Source organism: Cetorhinus maximus, unplaced genomic scaffold (assembly GCF_964194155.1).
Source record: "Cetorhinus maximus unplaced genomic scaffold, sCetMax3.hap1.1 HAP1_SCAFFOLD_455, whole genome shotgun sequence".
NCBI classification, from domain to species: Eukaryota; Metazoa; Chordata; class Chondrichthyes; order Lamniformes; family Cetorhinidae; genus Cetorhinus; species Cetorhinus maximus.
The window spans coordinates 1-24201 of record NW_027596399.1 but is presented as its reverse complement, the minus strand read 5'-3'; the positions used below and the strand labels follow the sequence as shown (position 1 = coordinate 24201).

The 24201-nt window shown below is 45.2% G+C and overlaps 1 protein-coding gene across 1 annotated transcript; it reads right to left on the bottom strand.

Annotated features, from left to right (window-relative positions):
- Positions 1-1015: 1015 nt before the first annotated feature.
- On the bottom strand, positions 1016-21163 carry LOC144673726 (integrin beta-2-like; the record flags this gene model as incomplete). Its single annotated transcript, XM_078535424.1, has 5 exons — positions 1016-1985; positions 12254-12420; positions 13834-14042; positions 19051-19273; positions 20896-21163. Coding segments are annotated over 5 exons (933 nt in total), but the record flags the coding sequence as incomplete, so codon positions are not given.
- Positions 21164-24201: the final 3038 nt, after the last annotated feature.

Below are 24201 nucleotides of genomic sequence, written 5' to 3'. Positions count from 1 at the left end.
GGAGCTTATCTTTGCTGCTCTGAACCTCTCTTTCTCTCAGTATCACAGTACAGCGGTTTACTTATCGAGCAGATCAGACAAAACATGCCTGGGCTCACAAGTTTAGCGAGGCGTTGCCTCTGCTGTGAACCCTGTACAACAGTCATTAGGAGAAGTTTCACACAGACTCTAATACTCTAGGCACACATGCTTCTGTACAAAAGTGCAATTATAAACTCCACAATGGAGGACGTAAGTTACGACACCTCTTTTCCCTGCTGCGTCTGTAACTCCGTACTGATTAAACGTGGACACCAACTCGCAAAATTCTGAGGTTTCTCCTATCATATTATATCTCAATTTAATAATTTAAAGCCTACGATGCATGCTGCCTTAAATGCCCGAAAACATTTGGCGACCATAAGCTGTTCCCATAAGTTGAACAGCAGGAGTTGAGTTGTGTCCGATGCACCTCCACATCCTTGTCACAGCACAGGAGTGCAAGTTGTAAGTCACAGTTAGCGTGGCACCAATGGAAGCAGTTTTGTGGCAGTGACAACCAGTCATTGCCATTAACCTGGAATTGCTTACATGCAAATGTTAATCTCACAAACAAAAGAAGTAAAAAAAAAATTAAATTAGGTTGCCACAGCTTGTGTAAGGATGCAATTGAAAACATATTATACAGGAACTGGGACAGCTGTGCTTCTATTATTGATGAACCTATTAAAAATACCAGAACAAGTGCTTTATTATATGAACAGAAGTACCCATAATAGCCAGTAGTTATCTTTAGCGGAAGAAAACCACTATACTTGCTTGAGGCCAATGAAAAGCTACAATTCTATCCCCATTTATTTCATGCAAGACCCCTTTTTTACTTTTGCCCGGTGTCTATCGATTAAAATCGTTGTGATTTGGAACAATCCTAAGGTGAGCTATTTGTTCACTCACCTGGGAGGGATATTGGTTCTCAAAGAAAAGTGGTTGAAAGTACCTGGGATGAGATGAACACGGTTGCAGAGAACTGCTTTTTAAGTGATTTACTCATACAGATGTATTATTTTTCAACAATATAGAATTAATTCAATCGTCCTTTCTTTGACTGATTTATATTCCATCACAAAACAGCCATCAAGCTACGCCAGGAGAGAGAAGCGCAATTGTCACAAAACTGTGGCAAGTCTGCAAACCGGATTTTTAAAACAGATCCTGAGGCAATTGCTTTGACGCTGGTATCAGGCTCTGGCAGCCAGACTGGGAATGGGAAGAAGTGGCATCTGAGACCAGTGTCCATACTTGGACGCTGGGTTCTCAGGTATTGGCACCAGCAACTGGGTGCAAATGCTGTCATTTTGCATCAATGGCTGGTCCTGTGCGTCTGGGTCTTGGCATTTTGGCAAAAACGTTAAGATTTAGCATCCACAATCCTGACTGAGATTTCACGTTGGAATTCAATAGCGATTTTAATTGCTTGAACTTTGCTCCAATTTTTTACTTTTAATATCAGGCCTCCCTCCCCTGTTACCGCAGCCGCTGGCTGGAGACAATAGTAACGAACTAGCCCTCATACATACAGCGCACCTTCAGAAGAATCATTTTCTCCTGCGCTTTGCTTTTCTGTAAAGTTTTATTGGGCTGGATATTAATTCGGTGGGAGGGAAGAGGGGTGGGGGGTGTGGTGGTGCTGGTTTGAGAAGAGCCAAGGGAGGCTGGGAGTTGTGAGAGGAAGATCTGAGCCTGGAACAGAGGAAAGTTTTGAGGGTTGAAATGTCACCGATCCGGCCCCCCCCAACATCGTCTCTTCTTTATCAAGTCAAAACAATTGACGTTCATGGATTACAAAATATACGTAAGATAAGCAGTAAAGTTAGTCCTAAAGAAACACAGGCTTGGTTGACGCGAAACATGCTAAATTGTTCCGAGCTCCATCCAAATCTTCAGTCCTCGTTGAAGTTGGGGTTGAGAACAGTGGTGGTCGCCTTCTTAAACAGTGGGTTATCGGCCTGGTGGAGACAAGCAATACAGGAAAAGAATTAAAACGTGGCTGAATGAAGATAATACGGAATTACGTGGAGTATATAGCATAGGAACAAGCCATTTCGGCCTAACCTGGCTGGTGTTTGTGCTGCATTCACTGCCTCTTGCCAGACCCAGGAGAATAATCTGCAAAACTAACCTGACGGTTTTTGTTGGACAGCGTTTAATCCTGTGTTGGTTGAAACGATGCTGGATATGGAACAGTTTCTATCCTATTCGCTCCCCCGTTTTGGACCAATTTGGTCACCTCCAGCTAATCATGCAAATCCGGTTTGCTTTAAAAACTAGGAGCTTCCCACGGAATTCAATAAGATAATAGATGTAAAGCATGACGTATATAGCCTTCAGCCCTCACTTTTAAAGTCATACATTCTGCCAGAACATCAAATTGAAGTATAGCAAGTTATAGTCGAATATTTGGAGGACCTGTTGGGCAGTGGGTAGCACTCCTGCCTCGCAGCCAGAAGCTCTGGTTCGAGTTCTATCCCAGGACTTCATGGCTAAGGAAGGTGTGTTCATAATGCGGCCAAACAGGTTGATTATCAACCGGCAAATCCTTCCAACGCACGCCAACAGCAGGTGTTGAGAGCGGGAGAGATTCCTGGTCGGCCATACGATGGAAAGAACGTTGGAGCCTCTGTCATCACTATCCACAGCTCCGGACTACAGCATGCATGGAAAAGTGTGTGTTGCCACAGCAACTTGGACTCCCTGAGTGGACTGTAACACACACCCACCAGCTGAAAATTTGAAGCAGTTCAGGAAGAAGAGTAGCTGAGTCATGGGGGGATACAAAACTGAAGTTCTGAAATGCTGTCATTGCCAGCAGGTATAATTAAAGAGTGATAACTTGCCCAAAAAGGTGTGACAAAATCATGGCCACTGGAAGCAAGGTTTTCCAGACAGAAAATAATTGTGGTCATTAAAACTTTTAACATCTGGATATCTAAGGTTGCTCAACTGTCTCGGTGATTATATCCACTTGCGTTCAAGTGTATATTAGCAAATTCAGATGCACACAATGATCTGCATGGAAACCAATGGTGTTCTGTAGTTTCGTTAAGTCAAATGAATTTTCCATTTCTAGATTTGCATAATCTACAACAGTCTGCAAAAGTTCTTTAGTGAAGAGTCGATGGAAGTACCACATATTAGATGTGTTAGCAAAACTGAAAACGCACAGGGTCAAAGGGACATTACTGGGTGCACAGGTACGGATAGGAGACAGAAAGCAGGCAGTTGTGTTGTCCGGATCTTCAGAGTGGAGGGATTTGTGCGGTTATGCACTGCTCCTTTTCATCTATATTAACGACCTGGACTTTGGTACACATGACATAACGTCCAAGTTTGCAGATGACACGAAATTCTGAAATGCAGTAAATGGCGACGATGACAACCATGGGCTTCAGGGGGACAGAGCAAGACTGTTGAAACGGGCAGTCGCTTGCAGAAGGGAGAGTGGGGGTGGGGGGAGACCGTGACATAGTTGTAATGTCACTTGACTCATAATCCAGAAGCCCAGGTTAACGCTCAGCTTCAAATGGCAGCGGGTGGAATTTAAATTCAATTAATAAAATCTGGAATGAACAGGGAAAGCTAGTTTCAGGAATGGTGCCCATGGACCCCACTGTCACACAAACCCAATTAGTTCACTAATGCCCTTTAGGGAAGGGAAGCTGTCACCTAGTCTGGCCTACATGTGACTCTAGATTCACTGCAATGGGCTTGACTCATTACTGCCCTCTGAAATGGCCTGGCAACCCACTCAGATGAAGGGCAACTAGGATGGGCAATACATGCTGGCCTTGCCAGCAACGCCCACATCCCAGAAAGAATACAAAAAAAACAGAAGTTGAAATTTAGCATCCTGCAGTGTGAAGCGACGCATGTTGGTAGGAAGAATGAGGACAAGCAATATAAACTGGTTGGTACAATTCGAAAGGAAATGTAGAAACAGAGACGAGGGTGTGTGCATGCACCCGGAGTTGAAGGTGACAGAGGCTCAGAGGGCTGTTGAAAAAACATACAAGATTCTTGGGCTTTATTAACATGGTCATAGAATACTGAAGTAAGGAAGTTATGCTGAATCTTTATAAATCACTGCTAAGGCCCCAGCTGGAGAATTCTGGCCACCATACTATGGCTGGGATGTCTCATGCCTTAGCAGAGAGGGTACAGAGGTGGTTTTACTTGAATGGTGGTGGGATTGAGAGACATCAGTTATGACGAGAGAATGGAGAAATTGGGGTTATTCTACTTAGAGCAAAGAAGGTTCAGATGAAATTTGAACGTGGTGTTCAAAATCATGCACGTAAACGCATTTATACGTCACGCCAATATTTGGATTGTGGAGATGGTAGAGCTCCCTCTTTGGGGAGGCCATTGTGATGGCATCTCCATTCTGTCTCCCTATCGAGTTTAAAGTGTAATATAAGAAGTCATCATCAGACCCTTGAAACAAGGATGACCCCACTGGCTAATCCTGAAGTGACTGGCTTTTGGACAGGAGGACGTGAGTTGTGCTGAGGAATTTGGAGGGAGGGGCGTGGAGCACGGGGGCAGGTTCTTTATCTTCCCTGGTGTAGTGGGTAGGATTCAGCGCTTTCACCGCTGTGGCCCGAGTTCAGTTCCCATTCAGGGAATAACAATTTCTCAGGGGAGATAATGGCACAGTGTAATGTCACTAGACTAGTAATCCAGAGTCCCAAGCTAATGTCTGGGAAAAAGGTTTCAAATCCCACCACAGCAGGTAGTAGAATTTAAAAATAAATGGCAAGAGTGTGAAGCAGGTCAGGATCACAGTGAAGCAGACCAGGAGGAGTGTGCAACAGGTCAGGATCACTATGAAGAGACCAGGAGGTGCAGAAGGTCAGGATCACTGTGAGGCAGACCAGGAGGAGTGTGCAGTGGGTCAGGGTCACTGTGAAGCAGACCAGGAGGAGTGTGCAGCAGGTCAGGATCAGTGTGAAGCAGACCGGGAGGAGTGTGCAGCAGGTCAGGATCAGTGTGAAGCAGACTGGGAGGAGTGTGCAGCAGGTCAGGATCACTGTGAAGAGACCAGAAGGTCAGGATCACTGAAGGGCAAGACAGGAAAAAGAACAAACAGTGACATCACAGGAAGGCTGTGGGCTGGTGGGCATTGTAGTTTTGCTTTTCATTCTCAAAGTTAGGAAGTTAGTCTAAATAGCTGGGAAATTAAAAGTTTCGATTTTTTAAAAGGGATACGTAAATCATTTCAATTAACCTTCCTATATTTAAGTGGCACCAGAGGAGTCATGAGTACCTGGTGAGTCTTTTTTTTTTAAGTAGTGTGAGAAACGGAGGTTATTCTTTTTAATATTTTTGGGGAAAGTTGTGTTATTTTGTAAAGAAGGCCATGTGTCTGTGCGTGAGTGTGTGTAAATGATTTAATTAACCTGGGCAAAGGTTACAAGGAGGCAGGTTGTCTGGGGGGGTTTAAAACGTGAAAGGATAGAGACGTTAGGTCTGAGGTACAAGTGAATAGGTTGGATGTAACATTTGTATTTTTAGATAAGTTGAGAGTTTGTTCGTGACTATCAATGGGAAGTCAGAGGTAACAAGAAGCATCTTTCCATCTTGCAGGAGTTCCATAGATAAAAAGAACAGGGTATATTATATTTTATTGACCTGAAAGCAGACAAAATAGAAACATGAACGATTTTATATTTGGTAGGATTTAAGTTTCAAAGAGGGGTGAGAACAATGGAACCTGAGATGAAAGTGGAAAAAGAGGTATTTTAGAGTTACTGTGGAAAGCTTAAGGTAGCTGTGAAATGGAGCTGAGCTGGGAGCTGTTAGCTGTAGCTCCAGGCCGGGAGAAGACGCAGTTTGAATCAGCCATCCAGTCAAGCCAGGGAGGTCTTGGGCAACAACAAGTAGTCTTGTTCTGGAGTTTTGGTTTTTCACAGCAGAGTGGAAGAGAGATGAGGTCATTTGGTGTGCCTTTATTAAAGCTACAGCAGCTTGCCTGGGGTAATATTACTGGATTTTTGTAGTTAAACATCTAAAAAGGAGTGTTGCTTGAAAGGTGTTTACTTGTGGGTCTGACCAAGTAGCGAGTCTTTTGGGGAAATGTTTTGTAAGACTAAGTTTAACTGTACAACTGTAATCATGTGTGCTTAAGTTTTCTTTTATTCTTGTTAATAAAACTTAGATTTTTTATTTTTAAAATCCAAAAAGCATTACTGGACTTCTTGCTGCTAAGATCTTCTTGTTTTCAGAATACAAAAAAAAAGCGTATGGCCCATAAGCCAAGTTTCCCTCTGGGATTTGGTTTGCGCAGCAATTAACATTGGTTGTGGTCATAACAGTAGTAAGTTTTATTATCTCATAGGTAGAGGAATGGCAGGGCAACTCTGACCCCTGAAGTGCACATCCTGTTCCATGTGGGAACTCCAGGACATTGCTTGTGCCTTGGGTAACCATCTGTGCAGGAAGTGCCGTCAGCTACAGCTGCTCAAGCTTTGGGTATCGGAGCTTGAACAGCGGCCGCAGTCACTGCTGCGCATCTGTGAGGCTGAGAGCTTTGTGGATAGCACTTTTATAGATGTTACTCCACAGCTTAAGCATGTGCAGGAAGAGAGGGAACAGGTGACCACCAGGCAGTCAAGAAGAAATAGGCAAGTAATGCAGGAGTCCCCTGAGCGTATCTCACTGTCCAAACAGTATTCAGTTCTAAATACGGATAAAAGGGATGGCTCGTCTGGGGAGTGCAGCCAGAGCTAAGCCCACGGCACCATGGCTGGCTCAGCTGTACAGGCGGGCACGAAAAGACTGGAACAGCAATAGGAGATTCAATGTTTGGGGAACAGACAGGCACTTCTGCTGCCGTAGATGTGAATCCAGGATGGCATGTTGCCTCCCTGGTGCCAGGATCAAGGATGGCACTGAATAGTCGCAGAGCACCCAGCAATCATGGCCCACATCAGTACCAACAACACAGGTATAAAGAGGGTATGTGGTCATGCAGTCAGAACTGAGGTAGCTAGGTCAGAATTTAGTAAACAGGACCTCAAAGGGTCGCAATCTCCAGATTATTCTTGGTACCGAGCGCAACTGAGTATAGGAATTGGAGGATAAAGCAGATGAATGCTTGGCTGGAAACATGGTGCAGGAGGAAGGACTTTCTACTCTTGGGACATTGGGGTCAGTTCTGGGAGAGATGGAACCTGTACAGGACAGACAAGTTGCACCTAAACAGAGCTGGGGCCCAATTTCTTTGTGGGGTGATTTGCAAGTGCTATTGGGAAAAGTATTAAACAAACTTGGGTATAGGACGTAATACTAGAGAGGGATACCAAGGTACGAAGAATATTGAGAGAGGCTGATAGTACTAGGTTAGGAAATAGTGGGTTCTGTGTAAGAGCGAAAATAATAAAGTCTAAATTAGGGGGTTACCATGCACGAAGGTGAATACATGGACTGTGGTAAATAAGACTGGTGAGTTGTAGATGCAGACAGCCATGTCTAGGATTATATGATGATTGTCTGTAGACTAAATGAGGAGAAACAGTTTCCAGTGGCAAAGGGTCAGTAACCAGAAAACATAGGGTTAAAAAATTGGCCAAACAAGGGCGACAAGGAAAAAATATTTGCCCAACGAGTTATTGAGATCTGGAACACACTGACTGAAAGGGTGGTGAAAGTAGATTCAATAATAACTTTCAAAAGGAAATTGGAAAAATACTTGAAGGAGCAACATTTGCAGGACTACTGAGAAAATTTCAGGGGAGTGGGATTAATTGGTTAACTCTATGAAAGAGTCAGCACAAGCACAACTGATCAAACAAGCTCCTTCTGTGCTGTATCATTCTATGATGTTACGTTTTTCTGAAGCTTCTAGCCCGTATGTGTGGAAGGTCAAGAAATGAAATTTCAATGAGGACCCTGCCCAGGCCTCAATTCTGGTGCAGCAAGTAAATTTCTAACTCTGCTCACCAGCCGAAATTGGCCTGGGGTTAAAATTGAGGCCCTGAAAATATGCTCACCCGGTCAAAAGTGAACTGGGAGTTTTGGAATTTTAGTCTGAATAAGGTGGCAGACTTTATAGGAACGGAGGATCAGGAGAACAGCAGTCAAGCCCCTTGTACCTGTTCCTGTCATTCAATAAGATCGAGACTTGAATATTGCTGAGAAAGAGAGACATGTTGCCGAAGCTTCTCGCCTTGCATGTACTCATCAGGACAAACACAAGAATGCCAAATTTCAAACAATCACGACAATTTACACCATAGGAGCAAAGGGTGCTGATTGGTTGGCAAATCGAGGCATCGCTGACGGGACCGGGAAATCCCAGCCCACGTTTTAATGATTTGTTTCACATAGACCCCTTAATCTCTTTGGTCCTCCACCATTTAAATAATACTTGCATTGATCCCCTTTTGGTCCAAAATTGATGATCTCACACTTACCTGCATTGAAATCCATCTTCCGAGTCACTTTATCAATTGTCTCTTTGCATTTTCTTTACTGCTGTGCACACTAATTACTATGCCACCAATCTTTGTATCATCAGCAAACTTGAATAAATGACCCTCTATTGTGTTATCTAAGGCGTTGATAAATAGATTGAATAATTGAGCCCCTGGCACAGTATTCCTTGTGGGTCACCATGAGTCATTTCCTTCCAATTTGAGTAGATATCCATTATCCCTTTCTGTCTTCCATCGCCTATCTAATCACCTGACCTGGTCAATAATTTGCCTGGAGCTTTAATTTTAAGAACATAAGAAATAGGAGCAGGGGTAGGCCATTCGGCCCCTCGAGCCTGCCCCACCTGTCAATAAGATCACGGCTGATTTGCCCAGGCCTCAGCTCCTCTTTCGTGCCAGCTCCTCATAGCCCTCAACTCCCCAATATTTCAAAAATCTGTCTACCTCCTCTTTAAATACTTTCAGTGATCTAGCCTCCACAACTCTCTGGGGTAGAGAATTCCTGACATTCACTACCCTCTGAGAGAACAAATTCCTTCTCATCTCGGTTTTAAATGAGTGTCCCCTTATTCTGTAACTATGTCCCCTAGTTCGAGATCCCCCCACTAGTGGAAACATCTTCTCAACATCTACCCAACATCTACCCTGTCAAGCCCCCTCAGAATCTTGTACGTTTCAATAAGATCACCCCTCATTCTTCTAAACTCTAATGAATAAAAGCCTAACCTGTTTAGCCGTTCTTGATAAGTCAGCCTCTTCATCCCAGGAATCAACCTAGTGAATCTCTTTTGAACTGCCTCCAATGCCAGTATATCCTTTCTTAAATATGGGGGCTAAAATTGTACCCAGTACTCCAGGTGCAAATTTGGATACATTACACTCTGCCCCCTCCTTCAAGTCATTAATATGGATAGTAAATAATTGAGGTCCTGGGTCTCCTTGTGGCACTCCGCTAGTTTTGTCTTTCCAACCTGGAAAAGACCCATTAATCCTGACTCTCTGTCTTTGTGTGTTAACCAATCCTCAATCCATGCTAATACATTACCCCCAATACCGTGAGCTCCTATCTTGTGCAATAACCTTTTGTGTGGCACCTTATCGAATGCCTTCTAGAAATCCAAATACACTACATCTACCGGTTCCCCTTTATCAACTCTGCTTGTTATATCCTCAAAGAACTTTAGTAAATTTGTCCAACGTGATTTCCCTTTCACAAAACCATGTTCACTCTGTTTGATTGCGTTAAGCTTTTCTAAATGTCCTGCTATTTCTTCCTTAATAATGGACTCTAGCATTTTCCCAATGACAGATGCTAGGCTGACTGGCCTATAGTTTCCTGCTTTTTGTCTCCCTCCCTTCTTGAACAGGGGCGTCACATTAGCGGTTTTCCAATCTGCTGGAACCCTCCCGGAATCAAGTGAGTTCTGGAATATTTTGACCAATGCCTCCACTATCTCTGCAGCCACTTCCTTTAAAACCCTTGGATGCAGGCCATCAGGTCCTGGCGACTTGTCTGCCTTTAGTCCCATTAGTTTCTCAAATATCTTGTCCCTTGTGATAGAGACTGTTACAATAAGTCTCTTTGAGTCTTATTGAATGTTTTTTGGAAATAAACTATTAAATCAACCATATAAATGACATCCCATAAGCATTAGCCAGTCTACTGCTTTAGTTAGTTGCTCAAAAGATGCAATTTTATTCACTGGACATGACCCACCCTTTAAAAATTCTTGTTGCTCTTCTGTAAATCAAGTTTATCTAAGTGTTCAGTCACTCTGTTAGGAACATAGGAACATGGGACTTAGGAGCAGGAGTAGGCATTTCGGCCCTTCGGGCCTGCTCCATCATTCAATAAGATCGTGGCTGATCTGGTTGAGGTCTCAGCTCCACTTTCCTGTCTGCACCCCATACCCCTTGACTCCCTTGTCTAACAAAAATCTATCTAACTCAGTCTCGCATGAATTTAATGACCCAGCCTCCACTATGGAAGAGAATTCCACACTCTAATAACTCTCAGAGAGAAAAAAAAATTCTTCTTACCTCTGTCTTAAAAGGGAGTCCTCTTATTCTTAAACTGTGTCCCCTAGTTCTAGTCTCGTCCACAACTGGAAACATCCTCCAGGTGTCCACCCTATCAAGTCCCCCTCAGGATCTTATATGTTTCAATATGATCACCTCTCATTCTTCTAAACCCCAATGGGTATAGGCCCAACCTGTTCAACCTTTCCTCATAAAATAAGCCCTTAATCCCAGAAGGGAATCGAGAGAACCTTCTCTGTTCTTAATTATAGATTCCAATAGCTTCCCCACAACAGATGTTAAACTAATAGGTATGTAGTTTCCCTTTCTTATCCGATGAGGATATTTTCAATTATAAGTAGGAGCACAGGAATTTATGTGAAAGCAACATTGAACAGGGTGGCCCTGTCAATGCTCGGGCCCTAAGGGAGAGCAGGTATTGATCGTTGCTGCCACTTTGGGACAGGAACCACGGCCAACAAAGTGCAAGGTACAGGGAGGTGATGGCATAGTGGTACTGTCTCTGGTATTGGCATCACACAGGCTGATGCTCTAGGGACCTGGGTTCAAATCCCGCCATAGCAGATGGTGGAATTTGAATTCAGTAAAAATCTGGAATTAAAAGTCTAATGGTGACCATGAAACCATTGTCGATTGTTGTAAAAACCCCATCTGGTTCACTAATGCCCTTTAGGGAAAGAAATCTGCTGTCCTTACTGACTCCAGGGCCCCAGCAATGTGGTTGACTCTTAAATGCCCCCTGAACTAGGGGAACTAGTGTTGGGCAGTAAATGCTGGGCCTGGCCAGAGACACCCACATCCCATGAACAGATACTAAAATAAAGCCATGGCTCAGTGCGAGCGGTCTTGCCAATGGGCTGTGTGTTTACTTTTCCCCCTCAAGGCTTCAGCACATAATTTAGGTTGACACTCAAGTGAAGTACCGAGGGAGCGCTGCATGGTTGAAGGTGCTGCCTTTCGGATAAAACCAAGGTCTTGTCAGCCCGCTCAGGTGAATATAAATGATCCCACGGCAACATTTCAAAGAAGAGCAGGGAAAATCTCTACAGCGCCCCGGACAGTATTTACCCCTCAACCAACATGATCAAAAAACCGATTATCTGCTTGCTGACACACTGCTCTCTGCGGGATCTTGCTGTGCAAAAAGCTGACTGCCACGGTTCCTACGTGACAACAGCGACGACACTTCAAAAGTAATTTGCTGGCTATAAATCGCTGTTGGGCATCCAGTGGTCTTTCTTCGATTGGGGGGAAAACAGAATTGCTACAGTGCAGAAGGAGGCCATTCGGCCCATTGTGTCTGCCCCAGCTCTTTCAGAGCCAGCTGTGTCACATTTATTACCCGTTGGGAGAAAATAAGTTTAAAGTACAACAAAATCACTACAATTTTCAAAACCTACGCTGTTCACCACTTAAAGTGAGAAAAAAAGCTGCCAGAAAGCAGCGTGAGAAAACAAATATTGTTGCACAGAGCCTGCAGCTATGCCCAGACTCAAAACAGCTGTTCTAATATATTCCGGTGTCACATGAATAGAAAGATCCAGCTTAAAGAATGTGCTTTGTGTTGCAGAAAAAGTGTTACGTACAAACATAACACATTGATAGATGTGAACACATTTACCATGCAAGAGTCCCAAAGTACTGTTTACATAGAATCATTTCAATGGGTGATCATGACTGACATACCAGTTTTGACAATGACTAAGGTTTGTCACAAAGTGCAACTAAACATTTCTACGTACGTCATTCCACTTTGACTTTGCTTTCTCCTTTTCAAATTTCTTGTACTCCCTTCTGTCGTAGAGTTCGGTCAGCAGTTTCCAGATCATAAGAATGAGGAGTCCAATCAGAAGCACGCCAGCAACTCCTCCAGCAACAATAGCAATGACATTTGGAGGCTTAGGACATTCTGAAGTGGAAACATATGGTCAAAGAGGTGAGTCATGTCTTTGGGCAGTCCTTGTGCGTGTGCCCATGGAATCTATGATTGGTCACAATTTTATCCCAATGCAATTCCTCCAGCGGACGCCTTGCGCCCACACCTCATGGCTACTGGTGAGAAGTGAACATTTTATAACTGCGGTAGCCTCCGGCGCTATTTTCATTAATATGTTTTTTATATAGTATTTGGCTGATGTCACCATTGATTCGATGTCTTCCACGTCTGGACATAATGTGTGACATTCACTCCCTTTTACTTTGGTTGCCTGCATCCTTGTCCAGGTGAGGAATAATGATGCTGCACCATTAAGCTGGCTCTGGCACTGCAAGTCACAGCGCGGCACCCTGCAGCATCCTGACGGACTTTTAACCTGAGAGCCGAAGTCTGAATCTGAGGCTTTTGGGTCAAAACCCTGGTGCTCCCCTCCTAACAGCACAGCGGGTGTACCCACACCGCATGGACTGCAGCGGTTCAAGAAGGCAGCTCACGGCCAAACTAAGAGATTCAGATTTAACTCAAAGCCTCCCAAATTGGCACTTCCTGCTTCCATTTCTAAATGGCAAATAGGGACGGGCAATAAAAGTGCTGGCCTAGCTGGTGACACCCATGCCCCGTCAAAGAATAAGAAAAAATAATGCACAGGCATCCACCAATACGGTATTTGCACAGCATGCCCATAATCTAAGAGTATTTACACCAACGTGAGGGATACGTAATGGCACCATCTCCGTAACAGCAGCTGTTAAATAACTGCAGCAGAGCAAATTCCAAAACCAAAATGGGCCATGGAGAAAGACTAAGTAAAGATAAAAAGGGACAAAGATGATGAGAAAGACAAGAGCAAATGTTAATCATTTTAGCACCACACTGACGAATACAGCGTCGATTCTGTTTTCAAAGTGATGCAGTTAGAGGTTTGCATGCAATGGTGTAATATAGGGGAAAGCATGGGTTTATCCTTGAGTACTCGAACACATTCAAAATGTGTTGTACATTAGTCTTCCACTGCCCGTGAAGTTTTTTTGCTTGGAATACACTACAAGGAGTTTGAAGAGCTCAATAGGATCAATAAGTTCTGCATAATTCGATAGAAAACAAATTGAATTACTCACTAGGGTTGAACCAGGGACCATCTAGTGTTCCAATCTATTTTTAGCATGTTTACCACATCATTATATTTATAGAGCCACTGGAGATCAAGGTTCACCATGACCCAATAAAGTCTCAAACGTTGGTATAAAAAAAAAATTCAAAACTCTCATCTTGTAATGGTATATTGAGCACATCTGTATACGCGTGTGTGTGTACGTGTGTGCGTGTGTGTATGCATGTGTGCCTCTGTTGCAGTTTGTCCATACAAGGAAAGACATTGATACAAACCTGCCTCCTTCTTGATCTTCACTTCATACTGTGAAACCCCATCTAACTCCTTCATCAAGAAGTTCATCCAGCAGTTCTTGGAGTCTTTCTCTTTACATGCATTCTGGTCATTCAGATCGTCCACAAGCCTGTGTTGTATATTCTTACAGGATTCAGAGCAGTTTTTCTCGTATGGACCACTTGAAAATCCAAGGCACTCAATACAATGTCTGTGTTAAATAAGTAGAGAAATGCTGAGGTCACAAGCTGCACTCTAAACAATGTACCACCCACTCCTCCCTTCCAGTCTAAGATGGGTCACTGACCTGTGTCTGCTCGTTACCTCTGAAGTGTTTGAAATACTCAAACCTATCGGTCTTATGGGCTTCATTATATTTGCTCAGCCCAAGGCCTTGAAAGGGCAGGAGAAGCCAAAGATGTGGGACCATGAAGTGTGTCATGAATAAACCAAGACATTCAAATTTAACTCAAAGCCTGCAAAATTGGCATTTTCCTGCCTCAAGTTCCCACACTGTCAACTCCTGTTCTCTCAAAAAGAAATAGTTAATTTTAGGGGAATGGGACTATCCCAACAAGGTGCTAGTGGCTCAATTCCACAGGAACAGCCACCCCGTTTACCACTTCCATAAACGTGTTCATCCAAAATGTTGCTGCCCCTATCCTAACAGGCACAAAGGCCCATTCATCTATCACCCTGTACTTACTTACCTTCATTGGCTCCCAGTCCGGCCTTGCCTCAATTTTAAAATTCTCATCCTTTTTTTCAAGCTCATCCTTGGTCTCGCCCCTTCCCTCGCTCTGTGACCTCCTGCACCTCTACAACCCTCAAACAGCTCTGTACTTTTCAATTCTGGTCTCTTGTGCAGCCCCGATTTTAATTGTTCCCCAACTTGGCAGGTCGTCCCATCAACTGTTCAGACCCCAAGCTCTGGAATCCCCTCTCTAAACTTCTTTGTTTCTCCAGCTCTCTCTCCTCCTTTAAGACACTCTTTAAAACCTATCTTTTTGACCAAGCTTTTAGTCACCTGTCCTAATATCCCCTTCGAACCAAAGAACATAAGAAATGGTGGCAGGGGAAGATCATTTGGCCCCTCTGTCTTCTCCACCATTCTATAGGATCACGGCTGATCTGACTGTGGCCTTTATTTCACTTTCCTACCTGCACCGCGCCCCCCACCGCCTCCAACCTGCCCATAACCCTTTACTCCATTGTAGATCAACTGTCTAACTCAGCCTTGAATATATTCAAAGACCCAGCTCCACTCCCCTCCAGGGTAGAGAATTCCAAAGATTAACAACTCTCTGAGAGAAGAAATTCCTCCTCATCTCCCTCTTAAGTGGGATATCTCTTATATTGAAACTATGGCTCCTAATTCAAGATTCCCCATGAGCAAAATAACCTCTCAGCATCTACCCTGTCAAAGCCCCATCAGTATCTTACATTTCAATAAGATCGCCTCTCATTCTTCTAAACTCCAATGAGTACAGGCCCACCCTACTCAACCTTTCCTCATACGACAGCCCCTTCATCCCAGGAATCAGTCTGGTGAGCCTGCTCTGAACTGCCTCCAATCCAAGTGCATCCTTTCTTAAATAAGGAGACCAAAACTGTACACAGTACTTGAGGTGTGGTCTCACCAATACCATATGCAGTTGTAACAAAACTTCCCTGCTTTTATACTCTGTCACCTTTGCACTAAAGGTCAACATTCCATTTGACATCCTAATTACTTGCTGGACCTAGATGATAGCTTTTTGTGATTTGTGTATGAGGATACCCAGGTCCCTTTGTACCTTAGCATTACATTGTCTCTCTCCACTTAAATGACATTCTGTCTTTCTATTCTTCCCAAATAAGTGGACAACCTTACATTTCCCCACATGATAGTAATATGCCAAATATTTGCCCATATATCCCTTTGCAGGCTCTTTCTATCATCCGCACGACTTGCTTTCCTACCTATCTTTGATTCATCAGCAAATTTGGCTACAATACACTCAGTCCCTTCATCCAAGGCATTAATATAGATTGTAAATAGTTGAGGCCCCAGCATTGATCCCTGTGGTTCTCCCCTATTTACAGCTTGCCAACCTGAAAATGACCCATTTATCCCAACTCTGTTTCCTGTTCATTCGCCAATGCTCCATCCATGCTAATATATTATCGTGCTCCCCCCTCCCCTCAGCTGATGAATCAGTACTCCTCCATGTTGAATACCACTTGGAGGAAGCATTGAGGGCGGCAAGGATACAGAGTGTACTCTGGGGTGGGGGACTTCAATGTCCATCACCAAGGGTAGCTCGATAGCACCACTACTGACCGAGCTGGCCGAGTCCTAAATGACAAGGCTGCTAGACTGGGTCTGCGGCAGGTGGCGAGGGAACCAACAAGAGGGAAAAACATACTTGACCTCATCCTCACCAACCTGCCTGCCGCAGATGCATCTGTTTATGACTGCATCGGTAGGAATGACCACCTCACAGTCCTTGTGGAGACAAAGTCCCGTCGTCACATTGAGGATACCCTCCATCATGTTAGCACTATCACCGTGCTAAATGAGATAGATTTCGAACAGATCTAGCAACTCAAGGCTGAGTAGGGATGGGCAATAAATGCTGGCTTAGCCAGCGGCGCCCACATCCCATAAATGAATTTTTTTAAAAATTACACCTAGCACCCTGAGCTCATATCCTGTATTGTAACCTTTTGTGTGGCTCCCTATTGAGTGCTTTTTGGAAATCCAATACACTCCATCTACAGGTTCCCCTTATCAATCGTGTTTGCTACATCCTCAAAGAGCTCTAATAAATTTGCAAACACAATTTCCCTTTCATAAAACCATGTTGACTCTGCATGATTGTATTATGATTTTTGAAATGTCTTGCTACTACATCCTTCATAATGAATTCCTTGCATTTTCCCAATTACAGTTGCTAGGCTAACTGGCATATAGTTTCCTACTTTCTGTCTCCCTCCTTTCTTGAATGGAGATGTGACATTTGCAGTTTTCCAATCCACTGGGACCTTTCCAGATTCTAAGGAATTTTGGAAGATTACAACCAATACATCCACTATCTCTGCAGCCACTTCTTTAAAGACCCTAGGATGCCATCCATTAAGTCCAGGGGACTCATCAGCCCTTAGTCCTACTAGTTTACCTAGTCTTTTTTCTCTAACGATTGTGATTGTTATATGTTTCTCCCTCCCTTTCGCCACTTGATTTTGTGCTATTCTTGGGATGCTTTTTGTGTCTTCTCCTGTAAAGACAGATTCAAAATATTTGTTCATAGTCTCTGTCATTTTCTGGTCTCCCAGTCTCATCCTCTATGGGACTAACATTTACTTGAACTACTCTCTTCCTTTTTATCTACTTGTAGAAGCTCTTATTGTCTGATTTTATATTTCTTGCTAGTTTACTCTCACTATCTAATTTCTCCCTCTTTATTATATTTTTAGTCATATTTTGCTGATTTCTAAAATTTTTCCAATGTTCTAGCCTACCATTAATCTTCGCAGCATTGTACTCCCTTTTCAATTTGACTCCATTCTTAATTTCCTTAGTTTGCCACGGATGGTGCAATCTTCTCAGGTAGTCTTTCTTTCTCAATGGAATATATCTTAATTGAAAGTTATGAAATATCCCCTTAAATGTCTACCACTGTTTCTCTACCATCTTACCTTTTAACCTATTATCCCAATCTACTGTAGCCAACTCTGTCTTCAAACCTTTGTAATAGCCTGAAGACCTCTGTTTTCAAACCTTTGTAATTTATTTAAGTTTAAGGCACTGGTTTCAGATCCAAGTTTCTCATCCTCAAACTGAATGTGAAATTCCATCATGTTATGATCACTTATGCCTATAGGATCCTTTACTGTGTGATAATTAATTAAACCTATCTCATTACATGTTACCAGGTCTAAAATAGCCTGTTCTCTGGTTGGTTCAAGAACATATTGTTCAAAGAAACTGGCCTGAATACTCTCTTTGAACTCATCCTCAAAGCTACCTTTGCCAATTTGATTTGCCCAATCTACAAGATTAAAAATGCCCTCAATTATTGCAGCTCCTTTCTTACAAGCCCCCATTACTTATTGATATATAGTCTGTCCTACAGTGTAGCTACTGTTAAGGGACCTATAAACTATCCCCATCAGTGACTTTTTCCCTTGCTTTTTCTTATCTCCACCTAAACTGATTTTACATCATGATCTTGCGAGCGAAGATCATTTCTCACAACTGTACTGATTTCATCCTTTATGAACAGAGCTACCCCACCTTCTTGTCCTTTCTTCCCATCCTTCTGAAATATCAAATGCCCTTGAATATTCAGTTCCCCTCAAACACCCTTGAACATTCAGTTCCGACGTGACTCTCTGTGAAGTAGCTAGGGATGTTCTATTGCACTGAAGGTGCTCTTTAATGGCAAGTTATTGTTGCTGTTGAAATCTTCAGGTTTCTGGAAATTTCAACCGTCTTTCACATTGTCTTTGACCCAACATCTATACTGATGGCTGGAAACAGTTTTAGGGTTTGTGATATGCTGAATATTGTGCTACAGCCACAATGAACTGATCACAACTGTTCCCTCTTCATTTAGTTATGAAATTATGATAACCCATCTATCCAAAACAGAGGCATTTTCATTTGGAGTTTGCAAAACAATGTCAGATTCACTCAGCGACTGCATTTCCTGATAGCCAGCAGGTTATCCTGCCTTGATTTAAGAATCGTTTCGGTGTTATGCGTTTGCTTTACAGTAAATATGTTTGCATTGCTCCATATTTTAAAAGAAAGTTAAAATCAGAAATAATCATGAGGGTACCAAGGTTGACTGATCAGCACCTGGACCAGAAAGTTAAGTAAACACTTGCAATAGAGGACACCATCTGAAAGATTAATATTTTCTTTCAAACCTGCAGTGCAATCATAGCATTTTCGGATTTATTTTCAGATGTCCAGCATTTGCAGAAGCAGTGAAAATATATTTAATTTGCTGAGCTCTCCAGATATGGGAGGTAAAGAAAAGTAAATCAGAGCTCCTCGTTCTAAAAATGTAGGTTCCGACCAGAATTAGTCAAAACCTCAAGCTGCAGCAGCAGCAGCCCCCGATCTGTTTTTTGTTCATCTCCATGTTGCAGGCTCTACGTTTAAGATTATTAGTCTTTGATTCCTGACGGACGACGTCTTAACCGGCAGCTCTCAGATGGGTACTTACACGTAGATCGGGCATGGAGATGGACAACCCGGGCATTCCTTGCAGTACGGAGGCTGATAACCTGCTAGGCATTTACACTCGTTACACGTGCATGTCCCTCTTCCACTGCAAGTGGTACCGTTCACCCACTCCGCACACTGCCCTTTGGCATCCGCACACTCGCAGGCCGTTCCACCAAAGCCTTTATCGCACTGACATTTTCCACAATCGCACTTCCCATGACCTGATGGGATAACGTGAGAGACATAAGTGACACGATCACTGCCATGTCCCATTACAGCCTCCTTCGCAATTGTATTCATTTGCTACAATTGTACCCGTGTGAAACACGGTCTAACCCCACATGCTACAAACATCAGCCACAGGGAGCAAACATAATCCACCAGCGAACTAACCGAAAATGCAAAGCTGTGCACGTACCAGCCTTGTGTTCTCAGCACCCTGCGCTACAGGAGTGAGGCTGTAGAAACATGCTCTGGGAGGCTTCCTAGCCAAATAAAACAAACTTTATTTACACGAGAGCATCCGTGGCTGCTTGAATCCAGCCAGCCCCTCATGCAGCTATCTTTTTCCCAAGAAACCCTTCCCTAGAATTTATTCCCCCCCCCCGCCCCCGCAAGCTAGCCACACATTGGTTGAACAAATCACGTGACCCCCCCTACTCAGTTGAACTGATCTTAAAGTGACAGTCAACACAGAGGCCTGGGCACCTTATGCAAGCCAAGAAAAATGGCTAAATGGCTTCCACCTCTGTTACCTCAGACAAATATTGGCCATCTTGAGTCTTGCACCATCACATCTCGGTTAATGCTGCAGGCAAATTTGGAGCTTCCAAACAGTCCCTGCATTTCCTATCAGCCAAACGTGGAGAAGCACAAATCTTTAGCCACTGGTAAATGGCACGATTTCTGTCCATCAGTGCAGCTGGGGAAGAAAGGGAGCAGGAAGTCTGGTCCACACGCTTGACGCCTAGTCACAGACTTAGCTCCTTAAAGTGGATTTAAACGCTTTGATATTATTGTAAGATTTTGATACGTCATTTGAGTTATGGAGGCTCATGTGGCTTTTCCCTCTGGAGCTGAGTTAGGGGTATAACACCGAGGTTCCGTGGGCAGGGTTTTTCGCCGAGCAGGCCAAGGCGCGCCCGACCCGCTGCAGCGTAAAATGACGCGCGATGACATCGGGGCGAGCGTCCCGACCTCATCGCGCCCTCGCGCGATATTTCGGCTGGCGGGTGAGCACCAGAGTTGGCAGTTGACAATTAAAAGGCCTATGAAGGCCATTAGAAAGGGAACTGAATTAAACTTTTCGCTGCTACGGGCAGGGTGAGGTTTCCAACAGCTATGAAAAATTGACTTGAAAATGTAAACATTTCATTAGTGACGTGTCCCTGCTCACGTGACAGACTCACATGAGAGGACATGTTTTTTTTTAAACAATTTAAAATCCTTTATTTTTAAATCTTAAACCCTCCATCTCCTCCTGTGCCTCAGGGAGCTTTTCCTGCGCGCACCCCATGTGCATGTGCGCGGTTCCCCGCTCGCTCTCCTCTCCCCGCTCGCTCCCGTCTCCCCTCCCCCCGCCCCCGCACAGGCAGCGCTCAGGTCTGAAGCACGCGTTTCACGCCGGGCAGGCCTCAATTGGCCCGCCAGCGCGAAATTGTGGTCCGGCCCCAATCGCGAGCGGCAGTCGGCTCCCCGACAGCTCCCACTGAGCCCGCCCGACGAGAGGGAAAAAAAATCCTGTCCCCCATGTATGGGAGGCGCTGGTAAAGAATAAAAACGCACGTTAATTAAAAGGGAAACTTTTTTTTTAAAAAAAAACAACGGACAGGATAATACTCACCAGCGCACAATTTACCCAAGTTTCGCTCACAGTTCTGGTCATCACACTCACAGTACTGGCCGTAGATTTTCTTATTGGTGTTAGTGTGGCAACTGCATGCACCGCATACGCAGTCTCCCTGGTTACTGCAGGTCGCCGATGTGTTGTCCTTACGGCAGGCTGCATCCAGATCCTGGGTGGAGCGCTTACCCGGGTCACACTCGCAAAACTTGCCAATTCGATCCTTGATACAACTGGAAAGAGAGACAGGGATTGGGCTCAAGTCCCCCAATGGGGTAAGTTGTTGACACAGTGCAAGCAAGAGAAGAATAGTTTAAAACCCACCGCCCCTCAAACCCGTTCCTTCTTTACCCACGTACTGCCCTTCGAAGGTAATTCAACAGCAAAGTACCAGGGGTGCTGAGATTGGAGCTGGAATTAAAGGTGGCTTATTGGTATTGTCACTGGGCTACTAATCCAGAGACGCAGGGGAATGTTCTGGGAACCCAGGTTCGAATCCCACCACAGCAGATGGTGGAATTTGAATTCAATAAAAACCTGGAATTTAACCATTGTCGATTGTTGTAAAAAAAAAACCATCCCTTTAGGAATGGAAATCTGCTGTCCTTACCTGGTCTGGCCTACATGTGATCCAAATCCACAGCAATGTGGTTGGCTCTTAAATGGCCGACGAAGCCACTCAGTTCCATGAGGGCAATTAGGGATGGGCAATAAATCACTGACCTAGCCAGCGATGCCCATGTCCTGTGAGTGAATTAAAAAACTAACAAAATGATGTGGGGAAATACTCAGCAGGTGGGGGAGGGGGAGGGGGAGGGGGAGGGGGAGGGGGAGGGGGAGTGATGGCTGTCTGGGGAGGGGGGAGCGCATCCTGTCCGGGGAGGGGGAGTGCGGCCTTCTGGGGAGGGGGAATGCGCCCTGTCCGGGGAGGGGGGAGTGCGGGGTGTCCGGGGAGCGCGGGGTGTCCGGGGAGGGGGGGGGGAGCGCGGGGTGTCCGGGGAGGGGGGGGAGCACGGGGTGTCCGGGGAGGGGGAGTGCGGCCTTCTGGGGAGGGGGGAGTGCGGGGTGTCCGGGGAGCGCGGGGTGTCCGGGGAGGGGGGGGGAGCGCGGGGTGTCCGGGGAGGGGGGGGGGAGCGCGGGGTGTCCGGGGAGGGGGGGGAGCACGGGGTGTCCGGGGAGGGGGAGTGCGGCCTTCTGGGGAGGGGGGAGTGCGGGGTGTCCGGGGAGGGGAAGTGCGCCCTGTCCGGGGAGGGGGGAGCGCACCCTGTCTGGGGAGGGGGAGTGCGGCCTTCCGGGGAGGGATTGTGCAGGCTGTCCCAGTGACCTTTAAATATGGCGCTCCGACCTTCGACCCCTTGTGGTAACGAAGGGGGTTGTAACTTCCTGCCCGCCCCACTGAGCAATTCGCCAAGCTCCTTGGGGATACATATTTAAGGAGCTGACCAGCGCAAGTCAGAGCAATGGTAATGGTACTGCAATCTTCCTCATTGGAATATCAACCCAGATTAACCAAATCGGAACAAAGGACTTCACCCACCAAATTTTGGTCCTATGTCAAGAGTGATACCCCACCTAGCCAAGCGGGCACACAATTTTTAAATATGGGCATCCTTGGGCGCAAGACAAAAAACCAGGCAGTGTGCCAGCTTTGGATTGTTAGCATTTGGGAAATGGATGTGTGTAGACATGGGATGAGGAAAGGATTGGATTTGCTGATCTTCAAGAGCAGAAAGAGAGCAATCAAATCATATGATTATTGTCTCGGCTCCATATTAAGGGAGGCCATTTGGGGAAGGCACCAGACGGTTTGATCAACCACACACTGACTTCCAAATCTCCGATGTGTTTTTACAGAGCGACCAGAACAATGGCCAAACACTTCCCCACAGCCTGCACTGAAAGGTTTGAAGGGACCAGGGTGGTGCCTGACCTTGGTATGAACTTTAAATTTAATTTTGGTTCTGCATTTAAAAGCAGCTGAATGGTTGGAATCTGCTCCGGCACCAAGACTGGGGGACAACAAGAGGAAAGGCGAAATCAAATAGGCAGTGCTAAGTTTAGGTTTTAGAATCTTTGATTTACAGGAAGAAGACGGAAGACTTGCAAGTTTGAAGTCCTGAGGAAAAACGCATGAAGGAACAAATAAAAGGAGACAGTGCAGCAATTCATGATTGTAGCACAGTCAGGGTTAGGAGAGGGTCTTGTGGTGCAGTGTGTAGTGTCCTCCACCTCAGGTCTGCAAGCTCTGGGTTCAAATCCCACTCTCGGGGCAGGATTTTCCCATCGGCGTGTGGGAGGGGGGGGCCCGCTCGCCGACGTTGGGTGGAACTCCCAATGTCACCGCGCCCCATTGAAATTTTCAGGTAGGCCGGGGCCCAGCAAAATCAGCTGTGCGCCCGCCGACCTGTCAATGGCCAATTGACAGAGTCATTAAACTAATTAATGGACCTGCCAGTCCAACCTTAAGGTTGGCGGGCAGGCTGGGAGACCTGGCAGGAATTAGAAAAAGCCTGAAACCTCGTCCACGGGCGGGGTGAGGTTTCATGGAGGTTTTTTTAAAAATTAATTAAATTTTTTTTTTTAACTTTGGACATGTCCCAACTCATGTGTCAGTGTCATGTGAGGGGACATGTCAGGGAATTTTTTTTTTCTATTTTTAATATTTTTGGCAGAACAGCCAATCTCCCTGAGGCAGCACTTAGCCTCAGGAAAATGAGTGCGCTCTTTCATGCATATGCGTGAAAGAGGGCACTCTCAGGTTTTGGGGAATTTCCCCCCGCCCGCACAGGGAGCGCATAGCCCTTCCGTGCGGACGTCACGCTGGGCGGGCCTTAATTGGCCCGCCCACATAAAATGGCGGCACGCCCCCTGATCAGGGGCGCCGATCGGAAGCGCTCCTCTGCGCACCCGCACTTCAACTTCGCCCCCGATGGGGTGAAAATCCTGCCCTAGGACTTGACGATCACAGAAGGTGCATTCATAACACGGCCAAGTAGGTTGATCATCGGTCTGTTAAACCTTCTGATATGCCTGATGGCAGGCAGTCAGAGTAAGAGAGCTTCCCAGTTAGTCATACTGCAGTACTTTGACAAGCATAATCATGGACCAGTCCAATAGAAGTTCATAATCACCACCCCACCCCCCACCCCCCCCTTTTGGAAGGATGTAGGGGAGGAGGCAGATGATGTCGGACAAGTTATTTTGAGTTGAAAAGGAGCTTCAGAAGACCCAATGACCATGGCAATAAAATGGAGGTTGTGAGAAAAGCAAGGTTGCAAAGAGAGAGAAGTGAGAGAGACCGACAGA